The 24,827-nt window shown below is 45.3% G+C and overlaps 3 protein-coding genes across 6 annotated transcripts; 1 reads left to right on the forward strand and 2 right to left on the reverse strand.

Annotated features, from left to right (window-relative positions):
• Window positions 1–386: 386 nt before the first annotated feature.
• LOC102691489 (adenine DNA glycosylase) lies at window positions 387–13,815 on the reverse strand. Of its 3 annotated transcripts, none has more exons than XM_069194031.1 (16): window positions 13,733–13,815; window positions 13,187–13,309; window positions 12,660–12,781; window positions 11,946–11,985; window positions 11,768–11,841; window positions 10,587–10,628; window positions 9,491–9,562; window positions 8,852–8,965; window positions 8,482–8,579; window positions 8,117–8,261; window positions 6,956–7,040; window positions 3,979–4,158; window positions 2,925–3,073; window positions 2,145–2,309; window positions 1,759–1,809; window positions 387–1,254 (listed from the first exon to the last, which is right to left on the reverse strand). In XM_069194031.1, exons 2-16 carry the CDS (start codon window positions 13,266–13,268, stop codon window positions 1,093–1,095), a joined length of 1,581 nt encoding a protein of 526 aa, XP_069050132.1. In that variant the 5' UTR covers window positions 13,269–13,309; window positions 13,733–13,815; the 3' UTR covers window positions 387–1,092. The 3 variants fall into 3 exon arrangements, with proteins under 3 accessions (XP_069050132.1, XP_069050134.1, XP_069050133.1); XM_069194033.1 differs by having other exon boundaries at window positions 13,737–13,797; XM_069194032.1 differs by lacking the exon at window positions 13,733–13,815 and adding an exon at window positions 13,488–13,718.
• Window positions 13,816–14,459: 644 nt separating this feature from the next.
• LOC107078359 (THAP domain-containing protein 2) lies at window positions 14,460–18,252 on the reverse strand. 2 transcript variants are annotated; one of them, XM_015355273.2, is made up of 4 exons: window positions 17,843–18,252; window positions 17,524–17,674; window positions 16,766–16,944; window positions 14,460–15,600 (listed from the first exon to the last, which is right to left on the reverse strand). In XM_015355273.2, exons 1-4 carry the CDS (start codon window positions 17,990–17,992, stop codon window positions 15,298–15,300), a joined length of 783 nt encoding a protein of 260 aa, XP_015210759.1. In that variant the 5' UTR covers window positions 17,993–18,252; the 3' UTR covers window positions 14,460–15,297. The 2 variants fall into 2 exon arrangements, with proteins under 2 accessions (XP_015210759.1, XP_015210758.1); XM_015355272.2 differs by having other exon boundaries at window positions 16,766–16,947.
• A 152-nt stretch (window positions 18,253–18,404) lies between these two features.
• toe1 (target of EGR1, exonuclease) lies at window positions 18,405–24,384 on the forward strand. The gene is made up of 8 exons (XM_015355271.2): window positions 18,405–18,670; window positions 19,023–19,167; window positions 19,263–19,303; window positions 19,559–19,655; window positions 21,200–21,358; window positions 21,651–21,910; window positions 22,587–22,749; window positions 23,140–24,384. Exons 2-8 carry the CDS (start codon window positions 19,057–19,059, stop codon window positions 23,821–23,823), a joined length of 1,515 nt encoding a protein of 504 aa, XP_015210757.1. The 5' UTR covers window positions 18,405–18,670; window positions 19,023–19,056; the 3' UTR covers window positions 23,824–24,384.
• The last annotated feature ends 443 nt before the right edge of the window (window positions 24,385–24,827 follow it).

Here is a 24,827-nt window from a genome sequence, read left to right on the forward strand (position 1 = left end):
CCCAGTACGTGATCTCTAGTCACATCCCGAGGACTGGAGTGGGCTTCTCAATATTTTTGTTGCAAATGTCTTGCCAACTGCTATTGGTAAGGATTGTTTTGGTCATGCCGATAAAGCTTGTTGAATTTGAATTTGCTGTCCACGTGCATTGTGGGTACAGGGAACCTCACAACACTATGGTGCCTCTCAGTCAGGAAGATGGTGTTAGAGAGCGAACCTCCCCAGACTGGCAGCAAGTCTTGAGTATTTCAAAAGTAATATAAAAGAGAAAAAGGCCTTTTAAATTGTCTACTGCCTGAAGTACACCCCTCACCCCCCCAAAAAAAATCCAACATTTCTTTAAATAGCTCTAAAGAAAAACATGTTAATGAACATCAACACCAATATAATCTATTCTTCATTATTTTTTGTTTAAAATAGTTTATAAAAATACACACTTTTAGGAAACATATAAAACATACATATTTGAATCTTACACAGTGGTAAGGTATAGCATGTTACAGTACAGGGCAGTGGGGTAAATCTAAAAGCAGCTGCGAGGAAGTCCCGGCAGGTAGTGATCACTTGCGCACATTTGTTTTAACTGGACATCTGGTCATTATCAGAAAAAAGCAAACAGGGAACCAGAGGATCCCCAAGACGAGAAAGAAAAGCTCTGTTAAAAGACACTACTACAAATAATAGTATAAAATAGTAGATATTTCCTACAGTATATCCTAATATGCTTTCAAGTATCACAATGTTTTAAGTCTAGTCAAGGGGGGTCTCCAAGGAAGAATGATTGGGGACCAATAAACAAAGAGTTTTTAAAATGATCAATAATGTTCCATGTTGCACCCCGTGTGCTGGAAATCTCCGCGCAGCTGGGGAACTGAACGGTTCGGCTCACAGCCCCAGAATTCTTACAGTAATTTTACCCACCATGAGCAAATTACACAAAGGGTGTAGTTTCTCCAGAGAGACAAGATCTCAGATGCACAGCAGGTCTGCATTCAAAAGGGTTTCTTTAGGAGTGTGTTGAGTCCCCCACTTTCCAGCACAAGGCCAGTGTCTGTGCGAGAGAGTGAACAAGGTGTGGTCCCGGAGTTTCGGTCAAGACAGTATGCCCTCAGCCTCCTGCTTAATGGCTGGCTGAAAGAACTTGTGAAGAGACAGCTGCCTGGCTCCATCAGCAGGCTCTTGCGTCCGTAGGGTCTTCTGGGACTTGTGCCTGCTATTGATTATACCATCAGAGCTTCGTTTCCGCTTCCCATCCTTGAAGGAAAGAAAGGCATTTAAGCCACAAATTAAATCATAAACTTTCATTTAAAACGAATGAATCTGATGCTGCAGGATTTTTGACTTGGGTCAAGACCTTTTATCTTATAGCTCTCTTCCAAACCGTCTGCCAAAATCATGGAGATGGGATATCTAGCACCACTTTCAAATATTCAGGTAGCTAGTTGCGTCCGCCTGTGTAGGCCGCAAAAGGAGCAAGCAAAGGTTTATTCCAGGCTGAAAAGAAGAGGCACAACATTTTGGCTGTGGTTCCTTCTTCCGGTGTGAAGGAGGCTTCTGCTTCCCATTTTCAAATATCTTTTGCCGCTTTATAACGAGAAATCTAAAGTTCAGATCAACAAGACACTTGGGGTTAAACTGAATTTAAAAATAAACTACATAAAGAGAAGCCAGCCCTCTTCTTCACAGACATAACCGAACCCCCCGAGCAGGTTAAAACAAAAAAAAAACGCGAAGACTCTGGGTGGGTGAAGATCTTACCTTACAACCCTCCGTCTTCATGCTTTTCATCTTCTCATAAAGCTTCATCACCTGGAAGGAAGAGAGAGACAGACCCAGACATTACAGCGAAACAGAACAAACTCGGACAGCTTTCAGGACAAGGCAACAGAGCCTTAGCTGGGATCATCTCCAAGATGACTGGGATGTTTAAGAAAAATGTGAGAATGCATGTTAGAAACAAGACAAAGCCAATAAAATAAGACAAAGCCAATTAGCCCTTAATCTAACTTTTGGTCCTTAGTAGCGGCTCAATGCCATGTCCTTGCCCTGAAGTGCTTTCAGGGGCACCAGAGCAGAGACTGGCAGCGCCAGCCATCAGGGGCAGGCTCGTCCCTGGCCACACTCCCAGCGAGCCAAGCGCTCACCTTTTTCATGCCAGCAGACACCGCTGCCTCCTGGAAGGCTGTCTCGGTGAGCCAGCGCGCCCGTGAGTCCTCCTGCCCCCCCGCGGGGCTGGAGCCCTGAGGGTCCGGCAGGCGGCCGCTGTACACCACGTAGGTCTGGTGGATGTGAGAGAAGACGTGCACCACCTGCCAAAACAGGAAACCCAGACCTGAGGAGTGGCACAGCCCTGTACGGGAACTGCATCCCTTTTCTTAACGGGGGAAACCAGAACAACACGTCGCGCTGCGTGCAAAAGCAAAGGGCAGGAGATGATCTCCACCCGCAGAACGTGGAGTTGGTCTGCTGGCACCTCTACGAGGGTCTAGAGTGGTTTGAGGAGTACCGGACGGTAATACAGATACGTGGCTAATTCAAAGAGCTGTATTGTAAAAATTATGCATGGATGAACAATTTGATATAAGTATGAACGGAATTCTGGATATCTTTCCTCGCAGGTGGAACTGGGCACCTACATCACCAGTGTCCACAAGGAACATGCCATCCCCACTGAACACTGATTTCAGTGCCAATCTGGTGTGCACTCTCACTCTGCAAAGCGATAGGCTTCCCAAAATCTCTAATTACAAATCCCCAGGCCATACAGTGTTTTTAGTTGGCCAACTAATTTTTTAAGCAGCTTGTACTGTAAGGTACAAGACACACCTATTATTCCACTGCAGCACGTCTTTAATGGTGCTGTACTATCAACACTCACGGGAGAGTTGAAGAAAGGCAGTAAACTCAAACTCTGGAACACCCACCTCGCCTACATGCTGCAAAGCCCCCTGTTTTAAGGAATCTCCCAGGATCTTTTGCACCTGTGCCTGCAGTGCACTCCTCTGCTTTTTTTCAGAGTCATGCGCCTCCTCAAGCAGCATGCTGGGAAATTCCCACATCCCAGCTAGCAGCCCTGTGAAAAGAGATACACAACACACACACGCTTGTCACACTCTCAGTCCACACTGCAAGACAGACTTGGTCACAGAGTGGCTTTAAAAAAAAAACACAGAAAAAATATCTGCAACATGTAACTCCCTTTAGTATTGCTAATTAAAGGTTCAGTGCAAATTAAAGTCTCCAGCCTTTATGTTTAAAGGGGAGCTACAGTCCCAATTTCTCAGACCGGTTATTAAATCTCATTCCCAACATAAATTCATTGACGTTACAGAAATATTTTTACGAATTCTGAATTAAGCACAGAATCGTGAACTTTGTGAAAGTACTGTAAGTCGCCACGCTGTTGCAAACCCCTGGTCTTGTCACGGGCGACAGCGAGAGCTTGTGAGAACCGTGACGTGAGGCAGCCCTTCCTGCTCAGTAGTCACTGTGATGACTGATTTAATGCAATACACTTTAGTGTGCACACTTTACTTTCATTGCAGTTTGAAATGCACTCATCATGAATCTAACCCCAAGATAAAAAAAACCATGTTGTAGTTCCCCTTTGAAATTCGGTTATCTCATACCCAATTTGAAACCTTTTTTGTGGGTTTGTTACAATAAAGCCATCATCTCCAGGCAGCACCAATTCCGTTGTCCTTTCATTGCTAAGGATCCACTCGGTAAAAATAATAAATCAGACAACCAATATCACACAAGCCTCACTGTCGGCAGGCGTCGGCGAGAAGAGAGGAGAGAGATCTAGAAAGCCGGGAAAGTAAAGGAGAAGGTTTTCGGGGAGAGAAGTTGGAACAGAAAAGGCCTCATTTTTCACTGAGGGCTTCAATTATCGCTGTCATACTGAAGGACGTTTTCTGCGTCACCTATCCTGCAGACGTGAGGGCGTACACAGGAGCAGCGGTCTTGGGTGCTGACCTTTGCTCGGTCTCTGTACGAGGAAATACTCTCTCCCTCCTTTGGCACCGTTCCTGTCCAGGACACAGGTGAGGGTGCGCTCCACCCTGGGGGGCTTTTTCTTGGGCTTCCGTGGGAAGTTGGTCACCCCCAGGCTGCTGTCCCAGGATTCACCGGGAGGGATACACAGGGCACAGCCGCCTACAGACGCCGAGACAGAAAAGAACGCTGGCTACAGCAGTGCATGCTGGGAATAATCAACACCAGTTCGCTCCGACCCACGGCAACTGGGAATCTGGACGTGGACAATGAAATCCAAATTGAATTGAGAAATAAATCCCAATGGAGTAGCCATCATGTGACAGTGGGTGTCAAAGAGGTAAAATGTTTTTGAAAAATCAAGTGTATGTTTAAAGGTTTCTTATAAGCTCAACAAATGGGTAACTTCCAACCTGAAAAACACATTAGGACACTAGCTGGGAATGAGGTTTGGCAAGACACTCAAACAGAGGCTGTTGAAAAAACAAACCACTGTTAGAATTAGATAGATAGATAATACTTTATTAATCCCGTAGGGAAATTAATGCGTTACAGCAGTCCAGCCCAAGACAAGCAAAAACAGACATCAGAATAGTTATAAAACAAAAGACAACAAAATAAATAAATAATAAATAAATACATAGGTGTGTGCAAAATGTGATGATCATAGTCACTGTAAAAACAATAAAATATGTGCAAAATGTGCACAGGTTTATACAGACTGATTGTCCAAAAAGTACAATGAAGCAAACATGCTGTCCATAGACGAGCAAATGAAGGGCTAACAGTCCTAGCCTAGGACAGCGTTATACACCCTGACAGCCGCCGGGAGGAAAGACCTGCGGAAACGTTCCCTTGAACACCATAGCTGGAGCAGTCTGTTGCAATATTATAGTATAATATTATACTATATTATAGGAAGATATCAGGAAAGGAAGTTTCATTTGGCTTCAGGCAGCTGTGATCTGGTTAGGTTTGAAGGTTCCCAGACATTTCACAGGGTTAAATTCACCTGGCGATTAACAATCAGGCCCGCTTGTGTTGAGCCAATCAGTTTAAGTCTCATCTTTCCAGCCCAGCCAAGTGTGTACTATGACCAGTAGGGCAAAGAATGAGTTGTTTCACTGGTACGCGGTCCTGACACAGCCAAACAACAGCCGGTACAAACAGTGCAACAACAAACCGAAGTCTGAAGTGCAGCAGAAGGATTGCGTTTCTGTCAATATTTGCGCAAGCTCTCAGATTCCTTTGGGTTTAACATTAGCCCTCCACTTTTATCTCTGCACAAACATGAGCAGGCCACCCTGTCTCCTGCAACAGGAGAGAGAATTGAGGATTAAATTACCTATCTATCCAGTTCCAACCATCAGCTGAAAATTACTGGCAGAATCATTTTTTAAAAGGATCCTTAAATGTAGCTTGGGCACTTTGTGTTTGATGGTTAGTTTCCAACTGTCCATCTCCATTTAAGTGGCAATAAATGGTATTCATTGCTCTCTGAATGTAGGGCGATTTTTCTTAACTTTTTAAACACTGTAAACCTCATACTTCTCCACTTCTGTTAAGATTATTTGTCTAGACAACTCTTTTAACAGACAATGAAAACCATAAAAAATGCACTCTAGGCTAAACTGTCAAATTGCATGACTGAAACATGAACTCATCAGGCTCTGGGGCTGCTAAGCAGAAGCGCTCAAGTCACTCAGTGAAAATGAGTGCACCTTGTTTTGGAAACAGCAGTGCTTTAGTGCATGCAGATGGGAAATAAATATTTTAGGAAGATTTAAAGAGATGCCTCGATCAAGAAAACACACCAAAAATAACGAGCCCCGGTTTTAATCTTGCCCCCTTAATTGATTAATGATCATTTTAATTAGGCATGCGAGTTAAGCTCTGTTTTTAATATATAGTTTTGTGTGGATTCAGAAACTTTATCGTAAGCATTTTAATTATGTTTTTCTTTTCAGTCTTGAACTTTTAACAAAAGCATGAATGCTTTTAAGATTTTTTAATTTTTTAATTATTTATAAATATTATACAACTATTCTTCTTTACTTGGGCTCAATTTATTCCCCATAAAACTGCTTGCAAGGTGAAAGCTCGTGTAATGGAAATTAAATTCCCATTGTTTCCATTGCTATAATCTCTGATTGGTCTAGAACTCCGAAGTATGAAAACAATAAACCAATAACATTCCTGATTCATTATTTGAGTAAAATGCTTAAACTCACTTTTTATCTAATGCTTAAACAATAGATAACATAAGGAAACAATATCACTGCTGCACAATCCCGTACTATATGACCTTAACACACACAAGGCTTTATTGTAAAGAAGTTCACATGTAATGAGAAATAAAAAGTAAATTCCTCATCACAGAAGGTGTGATAAAGAAGAAGCTGGGCAATGCATTATAAGAGCTCTGCTCATAAGAGTGAAAATCTGCTTGATTAACGAGAAAACAGGTAGGACTTAATACATCTCGTATAAATGAATACTTCCCTCGCTGTATGAGCAACTGGTAGACATTTTTGTATATAGAATAGTGCAATCCATCCATCCTCACGATCCCACTTATCTTAGGGAGTGCATGAGGCATCGGTCATAGCAGACAAGGCCCATCCTGAACTCTCGGAGCACAACACCGGACTACTGCTCTTCCCTTGGAAGGTACAGCTGCCAATCACCGTGACAGACTAGATTAGCCAATCCATATCACAAGCACCTAGTGGAAATCCACATTCATGGGAGAGAGTATGTAAACTCCACACAAACATGTCCAAGGATGAAACTGAACCCACTTCCTTGCGGCTGTGAAAACTGAATAAGTTATCCCTGCCATAAATTTAAACACACATCAGGACTGACGTACCATGCATGTTATCAATACATTTCCCCTTTGCTAAGAGAAAAACAGCTTGCTACTATAATAAATCAGTACATTAAAAAATTAACTCACAGCACTCCTCAATATCAGGAGAGCTTTGCTCCACAGCTGGTTTACCCAGAAGCCTCTGTGCGCCCTCCTCCTGTTCGACAGCCACCTACACAGAACAGAGCACACAGTCCCAGAGCTTGATTAGGAAACCTGAGGCTCTAACACAAGGACTGCGTGGGTTTTTTTCAACAATACGTGTATTGTTTTATTAAGGTACAAGATTATGCATGCATAAAACAATAAGATAATTATTATACCCCCTAAACATACTTGCCCCTCCCACCTACAGCCCCAAAGAAAGAAAAGTTATTTTTAAGACATAAAATATATTAGAAACACAGGTACATTGGCATAAGATGCCCACCAAACAAGTTCCAAAAACCTAACGTTAAAAGTTGAATGTCAATTCTATGATGTAGCAAAAACATAAATGTCTAGCAGGAGCCAGCCTGTATGTGTCCACAGTGGAAATGTCATGGTGATCTAAGGGGGACTGATGACATGACATGACAAGTACTTTCTGATCAGAACATCCCCATCGTGTTTCCAGCTGAGGGACCGAATCATCCTGGTGCAAAGCTAACGAACCCAGATGGATACAAGCAAGAATAATCTCAGCTTCTTCACTCGCCAGGTACCAAAGACCAACGTTACCAAAAGACCTTATTCCTGGACCGAGAGAACAAAGGACCCCAGCAGGGGATAAAGTAGCTCACTCTTGTTTTTTTTTACAAGGCGGAATTTTGTGGGTGTGCTGAGCCAGGACAACAGTGCTGTGTGTAGAGATTAAGGGGAGTTTAATGATACAGCACTGCCCCCTAGCAGGACACACAAGTAACACAGGAGAGCAAGCACTTGGAGCTTAATTTCGCCACCATCAGGAGGGTGGCTCCCCAGTCTCTCAGCTTGCAATTTCAAACATTTTTGCGTACACTGTGCTAAAGGAAGTTTAAGAGTAATTAATTTAAAAGGAATCAGCTTATTGACTTTGGATGCATTCCTTTTTTTCGGGCAGGACTCACAACCGAGGAATCACATCTCCCATGAGAACACAACACCCCAGATTGTCTTAGTCTTTACAAAACCGAGAGGACAGCACATTATTTCAGGCTCCTTCAATAACACTGGCAGTGCGCAGCTCTCAGTGCTGTGGAATTAAGGAGGCATGGGGCTTGCACGTACCTTTCTGTGGGCTCTGCAGTGTGATTGGACTGGGCACTGGGAGCACAGCGGGCCTTTTGGGGTACACACTCTTGCACCCAGCTCCATCAACGCCTGGTTAAAATCGCCGGGCCTGTCCGGGTCAACCAAGGTATTGGCCAGGGTCCTGAAACGGACACAGACACATGAAGACGGAACCACAGTGAGCCCCCAGAGACCTTCCTCTATAAGCACCCTGGACGATTCATCTTCAGAATTTCAGGAGCACCACCAATCCAAACGTGACAACTGAGCAGCCGAATCATGGAGATAAAAGCTCATCTATATATAAGGATTTCTCTGATAAAACATGAAAACCTCCCCAACGGTCTCCACGGTAACCTCACCACAGAGCCTCGGTGACGGCCGGGCTGGTGCTGTCTGCTCCGATGGCGCGCAGCCGACAAAACACCCGGACCACGTTCCCGTCGACGGCTCCCGTCACCTTGGAAACAGAAGCAACACCGCGTAGTTGAAGCCCCGGTCAAGATTCGGGCTCACGGTCAGGGCTGAGAGCACCAACTACGAGTGTCCACTTCTTTACTGGAACGCAGACGCCAACTGTGGGGAGCCCAGGGTCTTACTTCACACCTGGCACTAGCAGAGAGCGGGACTGATGTTGCTTCTCGGCCTGCCATCTCTGGCGTGCCCACGGTGCCCTGCGGTGTGGAGAACGCCGCGTGGGCCGAGACTGTAGTTGTGAGCGCAGTGCCGTACCTGGCCCATCGCGATGGAGGCCACAGCCCCCGCAGTGTACCGGCCCACCCCGGGCAACAGCTTCACCAGGTCTTCTGCCGTCTTTGGCATTTGTCCCCCCAGCTCCGACACCACCTGAAACAGACCACAGCTCGGACTGGGACCCTGATAGACACACTGTTCAGCACAACATTAAACATGGGACATCCAAGATCAATCCACATCCTATCTGCTCTACAATCCTAACACACAGCACACCAAGCAACGTGGTGATGAATACTGGCCTATTCCACCCTCTGGTTGCCTTCTCTTTTGCAATAGGGGGCCCCAAACTAGTGGCTGTTGTTTAGGTTTTGTAGCTGAACAAATACAGGGCCCTCTGCTCAGCAAAGGCTCCTGCAGCACAGTAAGACACATCCACTGGCTCAAAGTGAAGCTGGTGATCCCTGGTGTTGCAGTAACGCCAGGACATGCAGAATATCCAGAAGGACTTTTCTTGGAAGGTGATTGCACCTGGGTTTGCTTAATGATCTGAATGTTGTTGTAGATGCGGATGCGTCCAGTCGATTAATTTGGTGGCATGTGCCGCCATTGAACGCCTACAGAAAAAACAGTGCCAACAGTGAATGGCAGTGCACTAAGGTGCACTTCCTAACGCACCTTCTGAGCCCCTTCGTGCAGTCTCTTGCCTCGAGAGTAGTATCCAAGACCAGCCCACATTTCATTCACCTCCTGCACAGACAAAGGAAAACAACTCCCTCAGAGGCCAGAGAGATACGGGAAAAGGCAGGATTTTTTAAAGCAAAAGAAATGCTTGAAAAATGCAAATGGACACACCCATTTTATTCCCACCCCTGTGATGAAAAAAGCATGGTTTTTAAAAGTTTAACTTATTTAAACATTGAATGTTTTCAATCCAGTAAAGAACTCAAACTCCTTGTGGTACCTCTAACTGAACTTTTCTTTGACCGAATACTGGAATGAATCAACTACACATTCGCAAAAGACCAATGCAACCAAGCCTGTCCGCTTCCTCCTATCTGAACACTTTTAATCTCTGTGCTTCTACTTAATGTAATCTCACTTTGCCTCATTACTGTCTAGAACAGCACTGTTTGATATTCTAATACTGAAGATGTTCAAGTAGGTAGTTGCATCAGCCTGAGAAGGCAGCAAAGGAATGAGTGTGACGCCGGAAGAAGGCTCCACAGCCGAAACGTTGTGGGTCTTCTCTTTACAGCATGGAGCAAGCCTTTACTTGTTCCATTGTAATACTGAAGATGCTCCTTTTCTTTTGTACATGATGGAGCCTGCTAGTAGCTTTTACATGCTGAAATGTGACCATCATGCTTGCTTGAGCTCAGAGGCTTCCCCCCCTGTACTTGCCCCCCAAATGGTGAATGTTTACCCAAATTATGAGTGTTTACACTAAACTCCGATGGGAAAGGAAGGTTTGGATTTCCTAGAGTTACATCAAAGACAGGAGCGGGAGGGTGTGGAGAAAGGTATATATAAGCTGTGTAGAGGCATATCCCTTTTGAGCTATCACAGGTACTATAACTATTATGGTCCTTACTGTGGTTCCTTGTAAGCCTACAATAAAGCTTGGCTGGAGGAACCAACACTTCAGGCTCGAATTGCGTGGTTTCTACATATGCTAAGCTCCAGGTTTAAGTTATTAAACTCAACAAACGATTCCAAACTATTTTGTCGTGGAGCACCATCGGGGGGGCCCGCCGGAGTGAAATCACATCACCTCCAGAGTGGCTGCAGCGAGGTCTTGAACTGTGGGCCACCTCTGAAACAGGAAGAGAAAGGAAGTCACAGGACACGGGAAAATGGAAGATCTTCAGTTTTATTCTACGCAGCTGTTATGGGGGCAACAGGCTTTCACCCCCCTCTTCCCATGGAGAGATAACTACCCCGCTAACTACCCCAAACCGGAAAGTTTTACAACCCACTGGAGAGACAGAACACAAGCTTTCAGCACCTTAAATGCATTACTTGTTTAGATTCTGCTCAAGCTACTTTTTGTGAAGGTCCATGAGGGGGTGAGGCACATATTTGGCAATCCTTTGTCTTTCCGTGTTTTGAAAGCAGCAACAAGTGGCCTTGGGCGTCTGTCGATTCTTTCTCATGCAACGCGTAGTGCAGTTCAGTTATTTGACTAGCTTACAGCACCTCCTGCAGCCCCTCAGCTAGTAACACAGCCTAAAAAACAACCACCAAGCTCTGCTGTAGGGTTTCCCTCCCTACTTCTGTAGTGCAAATACAAGTTTGGTGGTTTGAAGCCATTAATAAATTGTGCACCACGAAACATTCCACCAAAAATGCAGGATTGTGTTCTCTTGGTCTACTGTGAAGAAGCTTAAACTGTGTTTGAATTATTATTTTATAGTATGTCTAACTCTTTCAATCCTCTCCCTGTTGCTGGAGCTGACAGAGAGACTGCTTGGGGTGTTTCTTAGCTACTATCAGGTAAATAAGGTCATTTTCTTTAAAACAACTTTTGGATCTTTCCATCTGTGCAGAGCAAAGAATTCTCTTCTGGGAAGAACGTAAATCTCTGCCTTTATAATGATGTCAGAAAGACGTGAAAGTGTTGAACAAAAAGTGAGAGAATGTGCATGTGAATGCAGTAAAGCAAGTTAAGACACCTGATTTGCAAGAAAAACTGCTTATGTTTTTCTTGCAAAGTAGATGTCTTAAATTCAATGTCTTTTTTTCCTGTTTCGTTGTCATGTATTTTGCAAGATGAAAGGATTAACATCCTTTCTGTACATTTCCTTCACTTCACTGGCTGTCCTGCAGTCCCGACACTGCATTGTAGCCCAGTCAATTGATCTTCAACCAGCTGCCTCTCGGACAGCTTTCTGCACAACAGTAAAACCGAGAAACAAGCAAACGCCCCCAAAACAGGAAAACAAACTTCTTTACCTTCATCCACTTAATGTAGTAGTCCATCACTGTTGCAACCTGGGTCTGCTGTAACATGATTTCCGACACCCACACTGGGGAAAAAAAAAGCACATTTTTAACAGGCCACGTATTCTCACGCTAGAGGTAGTTTCCTCCTATTTTCCAGAGGTAACACTCAACACTGAAGTGGACTTACCAGCGTAGGTTCTTTTATTGACATCTGATTCCGTTAGCGCCTGGAGAGGACATGACAGAAGTCAGACCTCTGGAGTGCACAGTACAGACCATTTATTTAATCGCTATCAGAGGTTTTACATTCGAGGTATCAGCTCAGGATTGGCTCCTACCTGCTGCCACTAAAAAGTCCTCAGAAAAAGAGCAGTGAGCATACAGAGTGCATTTTTTTTCCAGTTGCAAAACATGGCAAAGACAGCCATGATTTTGTGGTCACTGTGAAATTCTGGAGTGAGCACCAGCATGGGTGACCAAATTCAAGCCATTACCATTCAATGCAGAGAACGAGCGTTGTGTTTGAAGGTTTTAAGCACTGCCTAACTACACCCTAGTGTCGCAGTTCAGGTGGGGAACTGCGTCAGCATGCGTAGGCTGCAAAGGAACAAGTAAGAGGTTTATTCCATGCAGAAAAAAAAGAGACGCATTTCTTCTTTTTTTCAGCATGGAATAAACCTATTACTTGTTGTTTTACACCCTAGTGTGGCATGGTTACCTTAACGAAGCAGCGCCCACTGTTATATGGTTACTCCAAAGGGGAGTGCTGTACTTACGAGGACAAGAATGGAGAAAACAGAGATGCTATTAACTGCCTGCGTTTGTGAGAGCTTTGCATCTGCGGTGCGTGTACATGTTTAGACGCAGCACAAATACAGCAGTAAAGAGGTCCCGTCCCTACCGCTGTCCTCCAGGGCAGGTCCCTCTTGGTTTGGTCATACCAGGACAGCAGTCGCCCTCGCAGCGAGGTGACGTCACCCGGCTCTTGGAAAGAGTGGGCCGGCGAAGAGAGGAGCGCAGGCTCTGGGCGAAGAGGGGAGAAGTTAGGGAAGACAGGCGGTTAGGAGATCGCAGCAGCCTGACGCACACCGGGTATCTTCAGAAGACTAGACCACGGCTTCATGTGCACTTAACGCTGCTTGCGATTTGCAAAACGAGCTGCTGCTGGACATACGTTAAGAGGAATGTCAAACGACATGGAGGCCGGCGAACGACGTGGTTAAACCTTCCTCACGTATTACGGCTGGGAAATCAGATTACGCGCATTCAGGTCGCATATCCCGCACGAAAGCGTTATTTTGAAGGACATGTAAAATGGAAACGGCAAAAGCGAGCTCAGCCGTCTTCCACGGCCGGGCGTCTTATTAAAGGCCGTCGCCTTCCTTCGTGAGAGCTCGGCGTGGGTATCCTCATCTGCGACTGAGGCACCTTCTTTCAGCGTGGAGACTTCCTGCGTGTCCTCGGTTCTCGCCTTCATCGCACTCCTCGCTGCCGACCTCAGCCTGCGCATCGCATCTGCTGTCACGGATCCGCCTTGTGGAAGAGTGATCCCTTAAAAAAAAAACATTAACCATGTCATACTTTCTTACTTAATGGGAAATCCAGAATTGCACACCCCTGGTTTAAATATTGGGGTTGATTGATCGCAATAACGATAAGCAGAATCAGTATGATCGCTTCGCTCTTCACACTAGATTCCCTCAGATTTTAAGGTTTTGATATAGCCTACCTGATCGCAACGACCTGAGCGTATATGAAGTCTGTGAACAAGTTTTTGTTTGGAAATTTAAAATGACTATTACGTCGTCCCCGCTGCGTCTTCTTTTTCTAACAAACGCGCAGGGAAAAATGAGCAAAAGCAATTCTTGCACGTTCAAAAAAGTTACACACGGAAGACTAACATAGAAATCAATCGATACAGTCCAAGAATAGTATTATATTATTTCTCCAAGTTGCTAACTTTCCTTGGCTTACCTACTGTAGAATTACAACTTCTGTGAACACACACGCTCCCGCCTTCAGCCCTGGGAGAGGCACCGCCCCCGGCGCTGCAACGTCACTCGCTTCCAGTTGGACATTCCTGCAGAGCCACGCCCCCACCCGGACTTGTGGGAAGACTGTGGGTGTGGCTTCAGACAAGCGTCTGCTGGGATTGGGCCGAGCATGAGCAACATGGCGATTTCCAGCGATTGGAAACGCCCCCTGCTTGTTGGCACCGTGAGTGGTGGCGGGTAAATTTGAACTGTATTAGGAAGACCACAGAAGAGAAGCTAATATACACACCGGAAGATCGCTCGCCATGCTTAACTATACATCTGTTAGAAGCTACTTACAATTGTTATTTTGAATTAGTTGGAATTGCGGGGATTAATACCAGAAGTTGTCCAAAGACTAGCTTAAAAAAATACGGCAATATGCTTCTTAATTAGTAACTATTTTATACGGAGCTGGAAAATAAGCCCAGTCTTCTCCCTCGTACAGTGATCACCTTGTTCTCCGTTTTAAAAGCTCATAAAGTTAATTATTTCCATACAGATTAAAGGAATTTTAAAAGCGGGTATAAAAAGAGTTTACTGATCCTAATCTTTGAATATTAGGACAGAAGAAAAGTACACAACAGTATTTTTGATTATGCTGTAAAACGTGGTAAACAGGAAACATTAATATATGAGTCCCAGCTTCCATTAACAGACACATAAAGCACATTTTTAAGGATTTTTATTTTTCAATAAACATCCTTGACTTCCTAATGGCATGCTTACACATCAATGGGAAATCCTACAGTTATACCTTATCCAAATTAAGGTTTAAATTCCCCACTCATCCACAGTACTTCATTCACAAAAAAATAGAACTGCAACAGTTCACGCTGTACAGGTAAAGTCACTGTCCTTGGCATACAATTTGTAGTGACAAGTCATGACTCTCAGATCAAAATCAAGCTCATATGAATCATTAATAACCTAACTGTTTCTCTATGCGATCGTTCTTTGATCATAAGCCCTCCTATGAATAGAAACTGAAGCATTACTTAAAGAAAGGTCATGAAGGTAACTTGAACTCCACAATAAACACATATAAAAATAAGTTAAAAGGCCACGACTGATGATTGAGAATGGCCAATAACAGCCAAGGATACGGTTATTTAAAAGTCAGTTCAATGGAGTTTATAATTGCCCTAGGAAGAACCTATTTTCAAACATAAAAAAGTGTTTCTTTAATTTTAAATTAAGTATGGTTGAAGATAAACCACACACCGAAACAGCCTAAACAAAATGATATAACAATCATTTTAGCAGGACAAAACCCCCCTGGATTTCAGTAGTATCCTATTAATAAGCTTTATAAGCGTAGCATCTTTCTGTCAAGAAGTAATGACCTGCATGGAACATCTTTAAACCGGCGCTCTTCACAGACAATTGCAGGAACGTGTTCAATGTGAAGAGGTTTTTTTTTTTTTGCCCTCTCTCTGTGCTCCTTACGAAGGGGCCAGTCCAGCTCAAAAGTCCAGAGCCGCATGAGAAAACACAGGCGACCTCTCAGAGCCCGATGGCGGCCACTTCCTCCTCCATCGCTGGCGGCCCCATCATCTTGGGCTCTACTCGGTTACACAGAGTCCTGTAGGATGGGAGGGGGTACCCCAGTTCTCGCAGGAATTCGTAGCCCTTCACCCCCACGGCGCCTCGGATCCTCCTGGCGGTCAGCACCGTCTCCTGAGACCACACCGCCCTGCGGGAGCGCTTGGCCAGCGTCAGGGCCCGGATCTGATCGTCGAACAGGAACATCTGCAGACCCTTCTCTATTTTGTTGAGCTTATTCAGTTTTTTCTTCATTTCTTCAGCCTGCGTTACAAAGAAAATGGGTTAGTTTCATTTCTGGCGGTTATTTCCATGATCTCTTCTTGAAAATGCCAGCTGTACAGAAAGCATCACCAGAAAATAAGTGTTAATCATCATTGTTTTATTTTTTGATGTGATAACAATTTGCAGACTGCAGTGTACCAACTCTAAGGCAGTAAAAACACAAGATCAAGCAAGAGACTTTCACTCTCACGCAGGACGGAGCACCTTAGTTGGGCTGTTGACAACAGTTTGATACTGTGCAATTTATTCAACCTGTTAAATCCTAGAAAACAGCAATAAGATTGATAAGATCAGCAGCCAGCAGCCATATCACCCTGCAACTCACAACTGGAAGCCCACTGAAGCTAAGCAGGTCAGTGAGCCTGGTCAGTACCTGGATGGGAGATCTTCTGAGAAAAACAAAGGTCGCTGCTGTAAGAGGTATTAGTGGGACCAGCAGGGGGCGCTCATTCTGCAGTCTGTGTGGGTCCTAATGCCCCAGTATAGTGATAGGGACACTATACTGTAAAAAGGCGCCGTCCTACAGATGAGACGCAAAACTAAGGTCCTGACTCTCTGTGCTCATTAAAAATCCCAGGGCGTCTCTCGAAAAGAGTAGGGATGTAACCCCAGCATCCTGGCCAAAATTCCCCCTGGCCCTTACCAATCATGACCTCCTAATAATCCCCCTCTATGAATTGGCTACATTACTCTGCTCTCCTCCCCACTGAGAGCTGATGTGTGGGGAGCGTTCTGGCGCACTATGGCTGCCGTCGCATCATCCAGGTGGGGCTGCACACTGGTGGTGGTGGAGGGGAGTCCACCACCAGTGGAAAAGAGATATATAAGTGTAAGTGCACACATGCACAATGAGAAGACAAGCAGAGACAAAGCCCAAGGAACAAGCATATTAGTGGCAACAGCGAATACAAGATTGCTATGACTGTAAACTGAAAGCTCTGCCACTGGAGACAGTCACAGAGCTTTCATCATCCTGGTTGATGATGAGCGTGCCCACTCCTCTGTCCACTCTCCTAACTGAAAGCTTCCAGTCTCATCTCCCATTGTAGCACAATGGACACGCTCAGCCACACGCCCCACGGTGAATCAAACCTCATCTATCCACCCCTTTCGTTTCCGCTGGATGGTAACCCCACCTGCTCACCTCTCTCTGCAGCCGCGCCGTGTGCTGCTGCTGCTGCTCCAGCTGTGCCTTGTACTGCTGGCACAGCCTGCAGGCGATCTCCTCCTCGTTCCGCTGGCCGCCGGCCTCGGCCTCGTCTGCCTCGCCGCCTCTGGGCTGCCGCCGGGCGTAGCCGTGGTCCACCAGGGTCTGCTCCTTCTCTGCTGCAGGGACAGCAGACAGGCTCACACCCCTTCCACCCCGGGCCCAGACTGCATCCACCATGGGGTGTGAGTGACTACACGCTAATGAGAAGGAGCGCTGAGTGTGCTGTGGCTTCAAAGCTACATGTTATATACCCCTACACCACACCCACCCAAGTGGGGGACTGTATTTCAGTGGAGGACACAGTGGGTCCCCTCCTAGGCGTTCATGTCTGTGGGGTCCCTTGAGATGAAAAGCACCATATAAGTGCACTTGTTACTTGTAAGTATGAGTAGAGTAAGAGAACAGAAACAAAATCCTAACTCAAGAGGGAGACTTGGGGTATCAACAGGTTTCAGTCCCCCTAAGGCAGAAGTTCAATGTAGGTTTTCCTCGTTCTTTCAAACGAAAGTCCTTCCGCCAACGCCTGCCAAACGTGTCATAGCGCATTTTTATTTCTATACAAGAGCTAAAAGAAGGGCAGTCTCTTAGCACAGCTAAGGAGAAAATAAAAAGGCTAAATAATGGTTTGCATGTAGTGGGCGACCTGTCCAACTCAGATGGTGAATGACTCATGCTGGAGGTGTTTCAAGTACCGGGTTCTGCTTTCAGGGGTGGCAGAGCTGCAGAGATAGGCGAGGGGGGGTCGGGCACGTCAAAGAGAGTGGGGATGGCGTTGGGCTTGAGTTTCCTTCCTCCTGCGGGTGATCTGGCTATCTCTTCAAACTGGCTCTCCTCAAAGTGATCCTGTGCCGGGAGAAAGATATTGCAATAAACCCTACACCTTGAAAATCCAGACCAAACACCTTCCTCAACCTCAACGTGTTATGCAACAGCAGTAAGAGGTGGAAATGATCATCACACACAGCACTCGACAATAATCATAGTTTCGACGTGTTTTAAATTCTCACTTGCCTGACACAGCCTAGAGCACGGAGTCGGTACAAAATCACGTCGACAATTGATGACCCACTTCCTCATTCGCTCTGGATCTTTTGGAAAACGGAAAAGCTGCTTCCCAATCGTTGTAGAGTTGGAGCAGTTTGGAGCCGAGCATCCTCCCATTTTTTTACCTGTACAGAAGTTAAGTGAAGCTCCCAACTCTGGTTTACGGGATAAGTTGCAGGAAATAGAAAATTAACCAAACTGTCCTGAAACTTCTTGATATCAGAGGTGAGACTGGGACACAAATGACCCAAAATACCGTGCAAATGAAAAAGGTTAACGGTAGCAAAGCATTAAAAAAACCTTAACTTAGATTTGAGCCAAAATGGCGACTATGCCTGCAACAGCTATTTTTAGTGACGTCATTTAGCTAGGGTGCCCTTGTTACCGCCTGATTAAATAGACTGCCAAGATACTTAAAAATATGTTGCAGACATTAAAATAGTCGCAAATAATTTAATCAATATGCGTGTTTGAGAAAACCACGAATATTTTTTTTATTTGATTAAACACTACAAATACCAAAACAGTTTGAGCGTTTCTAATCACGTGGGCCAGGAAAGACCCAACCTGTAGGAAAGCGAAATCGAAAGTATTGTGTTCGGCATTGTACAGTTTTAGGAGTAGGATAGGACTGTGGGATTTATGATAGAAGCTGAAATCTTGAATTCATGGCTCTGAGGATTTAAGTGAACTCTTATGGTGTCACTGATTAATAGATCACGGCCTAGCGGACTTTACTCGTGATGCATTTAACATAAAATGGTCGTTAGTAGTCGAACCTGCACCAAAAGCTCGGTAAGTTGCTTAAAATGCACTAATTCCGAAGAGATTCAGGTATTTGTTTGCATCTATGCATCGGAGATATTGATTTATAGTTTCTCCAGAAACACCTCAGCACAGACACCTGGATGCCACCATGTGATGAATTGTCATTGATAAACGCTACATTTTCCAAATAAAAAAAGAGCCTTCTGTTTCTGACCGCATCGTGTGGTGCAGTGCAATTAATCAGGCATGCCGAGTTGTGGAAGAAGTTTCAGTAAATAAGTATTCTGTGCACATCACGTTGCAATATGACAATGTTAAGTGTTAAGGGAGAAAACTTAAATCGAAGAAAATAACCACTCTTGTGATTTCTACTTTTTAGGAGCCGCCCGGTCTGCACACGTGAAGAGGGGATAATGACTTCCTTAACCGTGCCCGTCATCGATGTTCTGAACAATAATTTTAAAGAGCTTTGGCCAGCAATATTGCTGTCTATAAAAACCTCCTCTTTCATCGCCTTGGATACCGTGAGTTCATATCTTTCTAATGCTTAAAAAGTTGGCAGTTGTTAAGATGTAGACAATAGCAAAGCAAATACATATTGAACTTTTTTTTTCTTTAGGAATTGAGCGGTCTCGGATCCAGAAAAGCCTTACTTGCACAGTGAGTTTGCTTTCAGCGTTCTTTGTATCCGTCGTCTTTTTGTTGCAAAATGATGCGCATGTTATTAGTATTTTAAATGACGCGTATTAACCTGAATTACTGAATTACACTATTGCCTGACTAATCCCAGTGCTGTTTCAGTGCGGTGTAGGGTTATACCTGTTCAATCCTTTTAATTAATATAATAATAGTTTGCAAGATGTCGTTTTGAAGTGTCTGATCTGGAAAGTTTTTTTTTTAATGTTGTTTAATAAGATGTATCGAAGACCGCTACAAAGCTATATGCCATGCCGCGCAGACTCGGTCCATTCTGTCCTTGGGGATCGCTTGTTTTAAGAAGCTCCAGGACAAAGTAAGTGTTCAAGGCTCTGTTGTTTTTTCCGGGTGGAGTTCCCGTTCTCCTTGCCTATATATAGATTTTCTCTGGGTACTGTGGTTTCCTCCTATTGATACACTTGTAGGTTAATCGGCTGTTCACAATGATCCACTCCTTAACGAAGGGAACTGCTCCACCTCCTCATTAATCTGCCTAATTTCCATAATTAGTATTAGTTTGGTTCGAGGTCAATATTCAGGGCAACTTTCAAAATCTACAATATCACATAAATGCAAAACCTGAATCAAACCGATACAGTAGGCAAACGTAAATGTACAAATGACAAGCAAGTCCGAACAGTGACTAAAAAAGTGTACTGCAGTTGAGGACTCATTGATCACAATGGAGAAGGAACGTCACCGAGCAGAGAACGGTACTGGGTGGTGGAAAGAGTTCACTACAGCGCAAGAGAGAACCCAGGCGCTGCTCAGACACATGGGGTCATGGGATCTTGTCAGGAGTGGCCACCTCTCGTTTTCTTCCGCTCAAATTCCAGTGTGGTTGCCGCAAAAAAAAAAAAACCCAACACGGCATCCACCTTGTAGAAACACCACGAGACGCGATGAGAAAAAGGCCTGTCTCTGGTTTCAGAAGCGGGGGACATGACCGAAATTCTTTTCGGTATTCGGAGGTGAAGAGCAGTATAGGAGTATCTTCCTGGCTGGCTCAGTTGCCCTCACTCGTGTGTCTGGATTAATGAGTTTTCAGAGTGTGACTGGCACGCCAGTGTCCTCAGATTGGACGAGTCTATGCAATTTAGGAAATGAAAATTGATAACAGCTGAAAGAGTAGTCAAAACACTGTCCTCTGTTCAGTACAGTAGGGACATTCTCAAGGTTTCATAAATAGCCAAATTCACATATAACCAAGTCCACCCCTATACCATTGCATAATGCACAACAGTATATTAGTATGTATGTTTAAAAGACACAAGTAACCCTATCCTTTTGTAATAATTAAATTAATGGCTTTAAATACATTTAAATAACACTGATCAACTGAAAGAAACCACAGTATTCATAAACTTATAGTAATCAGCTAAAATAAAAACCGCAAATCCCTCCCCTGCATCCAGGCTGCACTTTCGCTCTCTGCCTCTGTGATCAGCACACCCCACTGTAGTGAAACGGGCAAAAAACTGGCAGTGAGCCTGCAAAGTCGTGTCCAGCCTGTCGTTCCCCACACTGCTGACACAGAACGTGGAGTGTTCAGTAGAAAAACAAGAGCACGTTGAGATGTGGGTTCTTGGGCAGGGGGCAGGGAGGGGCTCACTCACCAGCTAGATTTGTCTCGCCTTCCTTATCTGTTGCCATGCTGTTTTGAAAGTTGCCCTTCAACAGCCCGATTCTATCCCACTCTGCTCTTCCTCCACCCAAGATGCCATTGGTCAGACCGCATCGCAGATCAGTCCGTTCGCCCACGCCGTGTTCGCAGGTGCTGAGACCCTGATGTAGTTGATTAGGATCGGAACCCGGTCGCCTGCAGGCCTGTCCGCCTCTGAACGTCCCCTGTGCTTCCAGGCCGCCGATACGTACCTGGTGCAGGTGTACAACCTGACCCTGCTGTGCATGGAGGAATACATCATCGAGCCGCAGTCCGTGCAGTTCCTGGTGCAGCACGGGTTCGATTTCAACAAGCAGTACTCCCAGGGCATCCCTTACCACAAGGGAAACGACAAGGTGAGGAATGGAGCCCAGCTCCAGTGTGTCGCCACATTATTCTTTAGACACTTAAAAGCTTTTGATACCCCAAGAGATTTTTTTTTTCCCCCACCCCCGATGGGGCAAAAACAAACAGTTGGAGTCTGAGAGAGCACACGGACACTGAGGCCGGATATTCTCTAGTCTTGATCTCACAGGTCCATGTTAATAACAGGATGGAAGGTTTCTAGTGTTATTTTTCTTTACGTACCTCCCAGATACTGTAACAGGTGAGGTTGTGATCTGTCCCTCTTCCTCCTGGCGCCGGCAGGGAGGGGACGCTCAGGTGCAGACGATCCGGGCTCTTTTCCTGGAGCTGCTCCGAGCCAGGAAGCCCCTGGTGCTGCACAACGGGCTGATCGACATGGTCTTCCTGTACCAGTGCTTCTACGCTCACCTGCCCGACCGCCTGGCCACCTTCATGGCGGACCTGTCCGAGATGTTTCCCGCCGGAGTCTTCGACACCAAGTACGCCTCCGAGTACGAGATGCGCTTCATGGCTTCATACCTGGAGTACGCCTACAAGAAGTGGTGAGTGTCCACTCCGTGTGCTGGACAGAACACACGGGCCTTTGATACACTGGATCTTCCCCAGCTGTAAAGTCCAGTTGTTCAATAGCTGAACGCTAAGCAGGGAGCTGCAGCTGTTTAAAACCCTGAACACAGAGCAGGGAGCTGCAGCTGTTTAAAACCCTGAACACTAGGCAGGGAGCTGCAGCTGTTTAAAACCCTGAACACAGAGCGGGGAGCTGCAGCTGTTTAAAACCCTGAACACAGAGCGGGGAGCTGCAGCTGTTTAAAACCCTGAACGCTAAGCAGGGAGCTGCAGCTGTTTAAAACCCTGAACGCTAAGCAGGGAGCTGCAGCTGTTTAAAACCCTGAACGCTAAGCAGGGAGGTGTAGTTGTTTAAAACCCTGAACAGTAAGCAGGAAGCTCCAGTTGTTCAAAAATGCTTGAAAACAAAACAACTTTATGGAGGAAAAAAAGCCTAGACAACTGTAAAAACAAATAAGACAGAAGCAAGTTCACAATTTAGTGGCCTGAAACCCGCCCAGATGAAATAAAAGATTTGGTGTCAATAAATAGAAAAGACATCCTTAAACCTTCCTCATGGAAAACGTGAATATGGGGAAGAAAAAGAGTTGCATACTTGTCAGCTGGCCTGGATGAAGTCAGTGTTTAAAGTCCTGTCTTTTACTTGCTTAGCAAGCGGGATAATTGCAAGTCGGTTGAAGCTGGAGGCAGTGGCCCCCATCTCTTCCTGGAGTTCTGCAGCTACTCCGGGAGGCTGTGCAGCTACATCGACTTCAGGCCCTGCTCCGAGGGCGGCAGCGAGGAGGGCCCGCTGGACATCTGCCTACGCTTCTCGGTGAGATCACCGCAGTCCTCTCCCGCTGCTGGAGAAGCACGAGGCTGCCAGAAACGGCTGTTCGAGAACATGACCTTACAAGTGAGAGGAGGGCCTTTGGCTCCTAGCCCTTTTGGTAATTAGTAGTTAATGTGAGGATCTCACCTGGCCGGTTCTTGATCGATTTCTCGATCGAACTGTTTCCACGGCGAACAGGGTGCAGAAATCTAACTGCGTGGGTGACATGCCTGAAAAATAAGGAGCGAGACTGAGCTGTTTGAGAGTCAACTCTAAGACTCAATCCTCATCTTCCTTAAGCAACTGCGCTTCAAGACGTATTTATAGTTTCATTGGGACTTTGTCCCACAAGCTTCTCAAAGAAAGGTCACCTCTGTGCCATCTCTCCTACAGGCTTATGGCTGGTGCCCTAACGGCTCGCAGTGCACCATGTCTCACAACACCGACCTGATCATCGAGCAGGACGAAAAGACCAAGGAGGACAAGAAGAGGAAAAAGAAATTCAAAAGGAAGCAGAGAGCAGCTCTGAGGGAAGCCCGAGCCTCCGAGGGAGACGCTGCCCCTCCCAATAAGCAACCTTGCTTGGAGGAACTTGCGGATGTGGCTTTCTCGGCTCCTCCGGGGGACTCGATTCCCTGCGCACCTCGGGGGGAGGAAGCCGAGGGGGAGGATTTAGAAGACGCGCAGATGATGGTGGTGGAGGAGGAGGAAGTGGCGGGACAGGCCGGGAATGGTTCCTCCGAGGCGCAGGCAGCGTCTGGAGACAAGCCTGCAGATGCCAGCGAGAGCGAGGGGAAGGCACCCCAGGGAGAAAAAGAAGAAGGGAAGGGGAAAAAGGTAGAGGGGGGGACTCACCGAGCCGGTTTCGATGCCTTCATGACCGGCTACATTTTCTCCTACATCACCACACTGAAGGGCCGCTCGGACGAGGAGAGCTCAGGAGCTGCTCTTCCCGACTGCCTGAACAAACTCTACCTCAGTGGCAAGTCCGTGCCCTTGCAGATTGTCAAGAGCGCCTTCTCCAAGTCCTCCAGAGCTCACACGCAAAAGATGGAACTTGCCTGGGGCAAGAGCTAATTTTGTAGACATTTGTTGGGGTTTTTTTTATTTTGTTGTCCCACACGGAGCAGGTCCTGATCCAGACTTGGCAAGATGTTCCTTCCTCACCGGGGAAAAAAGTAATTTTGAGTTTCAGCTGCTGTTGAGTTGGAGTGTCTTTGTTTAATAGATAATACTATGAAAGTATTTTCAAAATTCAGTTTGTAACCTCTTGTGCATTGGTTTTCTATTTCCATTAGGTTTTGGGGAGCCTGTCATAGACTGAATCTGCTCGTCATAACCAACAGAGCTGTACAGTGATGTCTAAACATTACTATATTACGGTTTAAAATGTGTAGCAAAATATTTGGTTAAACAGGCTTTATACAATGACTTCTGTTCCCTGGATAAATTACATTAGAAAATATGAAATTACATATATAAAGGAAAGAAATGAGTTTTTAACAGCAAATGAATTTTAATCCAGTGACATCAGGATAGCTTTGTTCTCATTTCTCAGCCACTTTCTGACGGGCCATGTTCATTTGTGAGAAATGTTTGTCCTGTAACACAAACATTAAAAAAAAAAACTTTGGGTTATTGGTTCTTTTTTTCATTGGTCACGTATTGTGAGTACTGTACTGCTCTTCATCCCACTAATCAGAGCAGCTTGCCGAATGAGCCATTTCTAAAGAAAAGAATCAGCATCAGGGTTAACCGTAGTATCCAGCAATATTTAATATTCTCAACAGCAGTAAACAAGCTTGATATTTGTATTCAAGCCATGATGCATGATGGAGACTAAAAATAGCCACTTCCAATTAGATGCCAATTAGTGACACAAGCCCTAGTGAAAAACACTTTCTGTAAATGCAATTAATGTCAGCTTCTGTTAAAGTGGTTGAAATTACTTCCAGATATGAGCACAAATTAAATGTTAAGTCTATTATTTTTCTGGGAAACATCAATTGCTATGAAGCTCAAATAAAATGGGCCAAATACAATACTTTAAAAGAAAGGGAACAGGAGGTAAGCAGACATTC

The sequence above is a fragment of the Lepisosteus oculatus genome, chromosome 9, assembly GCF_040954835.1.
Source record: "Lepisosteus oculatus isolate fLepOcu1 chromosome 9, fLepOcu1.hap2, whole genome shotgun sequence".
Classification (NCBI taxonomy): Eukaryota; Metazoa; Chordata; class Actinopteri; order Semionotiformes; family Lepisosteidae; genus Lepisosteus; species Lepisosteus oculatus.

Excerpts from the sequence above, each read along its gene's own strand:
- LOC102691489 (XM_069194031.1), bottom strand. The coding sequence starts at position 13,268 with ATGCGCAGGCTGAGGTCGGCAGCGAGGAGTGCGATGAAGGCGAGAACC. Across the intron at positions 8,966-9,490 it reads TGCACGAAGGGGCTCAGAAG|GTGGTGTCGGAGCTGGGGGG; the intron begins GTGCGTTAGGAA and ends GGTCTGTTTCAG. Across the intron at positions 2,310-2,924 it reads CTTTGCAGCATGTAGGCGAG|GTGGTGCACGTCTTCTCTCA; the intron begins GTGGGTGTTCCA and ends CTGTTTTGGCAG.
- toe1 (XM_015355271.2), top strand. The coding sequence starts at position 19,057 with ATGACTTCCTTAACCGTGCCCGTCATCGATGTTCTGAACAATAATTTT. Across the intron at positions 19,656-21,199 it reads TTAAGAAGCTCCAGGACAAA|GCCGCCGATACGTACCTGGT; the intron begins GTAAGTGTTCAA and ends CTGTGCTTCCAG. Across the intron at positions 22,750-23,139 it reads ACATCTGCCTACGCTTCTCG|GCTTATGGCTGGTGCCCTAA; the intron begins GTGAGATCACCG and ends TCTCTCCTACAG.
- LOC107078359 (XM_015355272.2), bottom strand. The coding sequence starts at position 17,992 with ATGGGAGGATGCTCGGCTCCAAACTGCTCCAACTCTACAACGATTGGG. Across the intron at positions 17,675-17,842 it reads CGTGCTCTAGGCTGTGTCAG|GATCACTTTGAGGAGAGCCA; the intron begins GCAAGTGAGAAT and ends CTCCCGGCACAG. Across the intron at positions 16,948-17,523 it reads ACCCCTGAAAGCAGAACCCG|CAGAGAAGGAGCAGACCCTG; the intron begins GTACTTGAAACA and ends CTGTCCCTGCAG.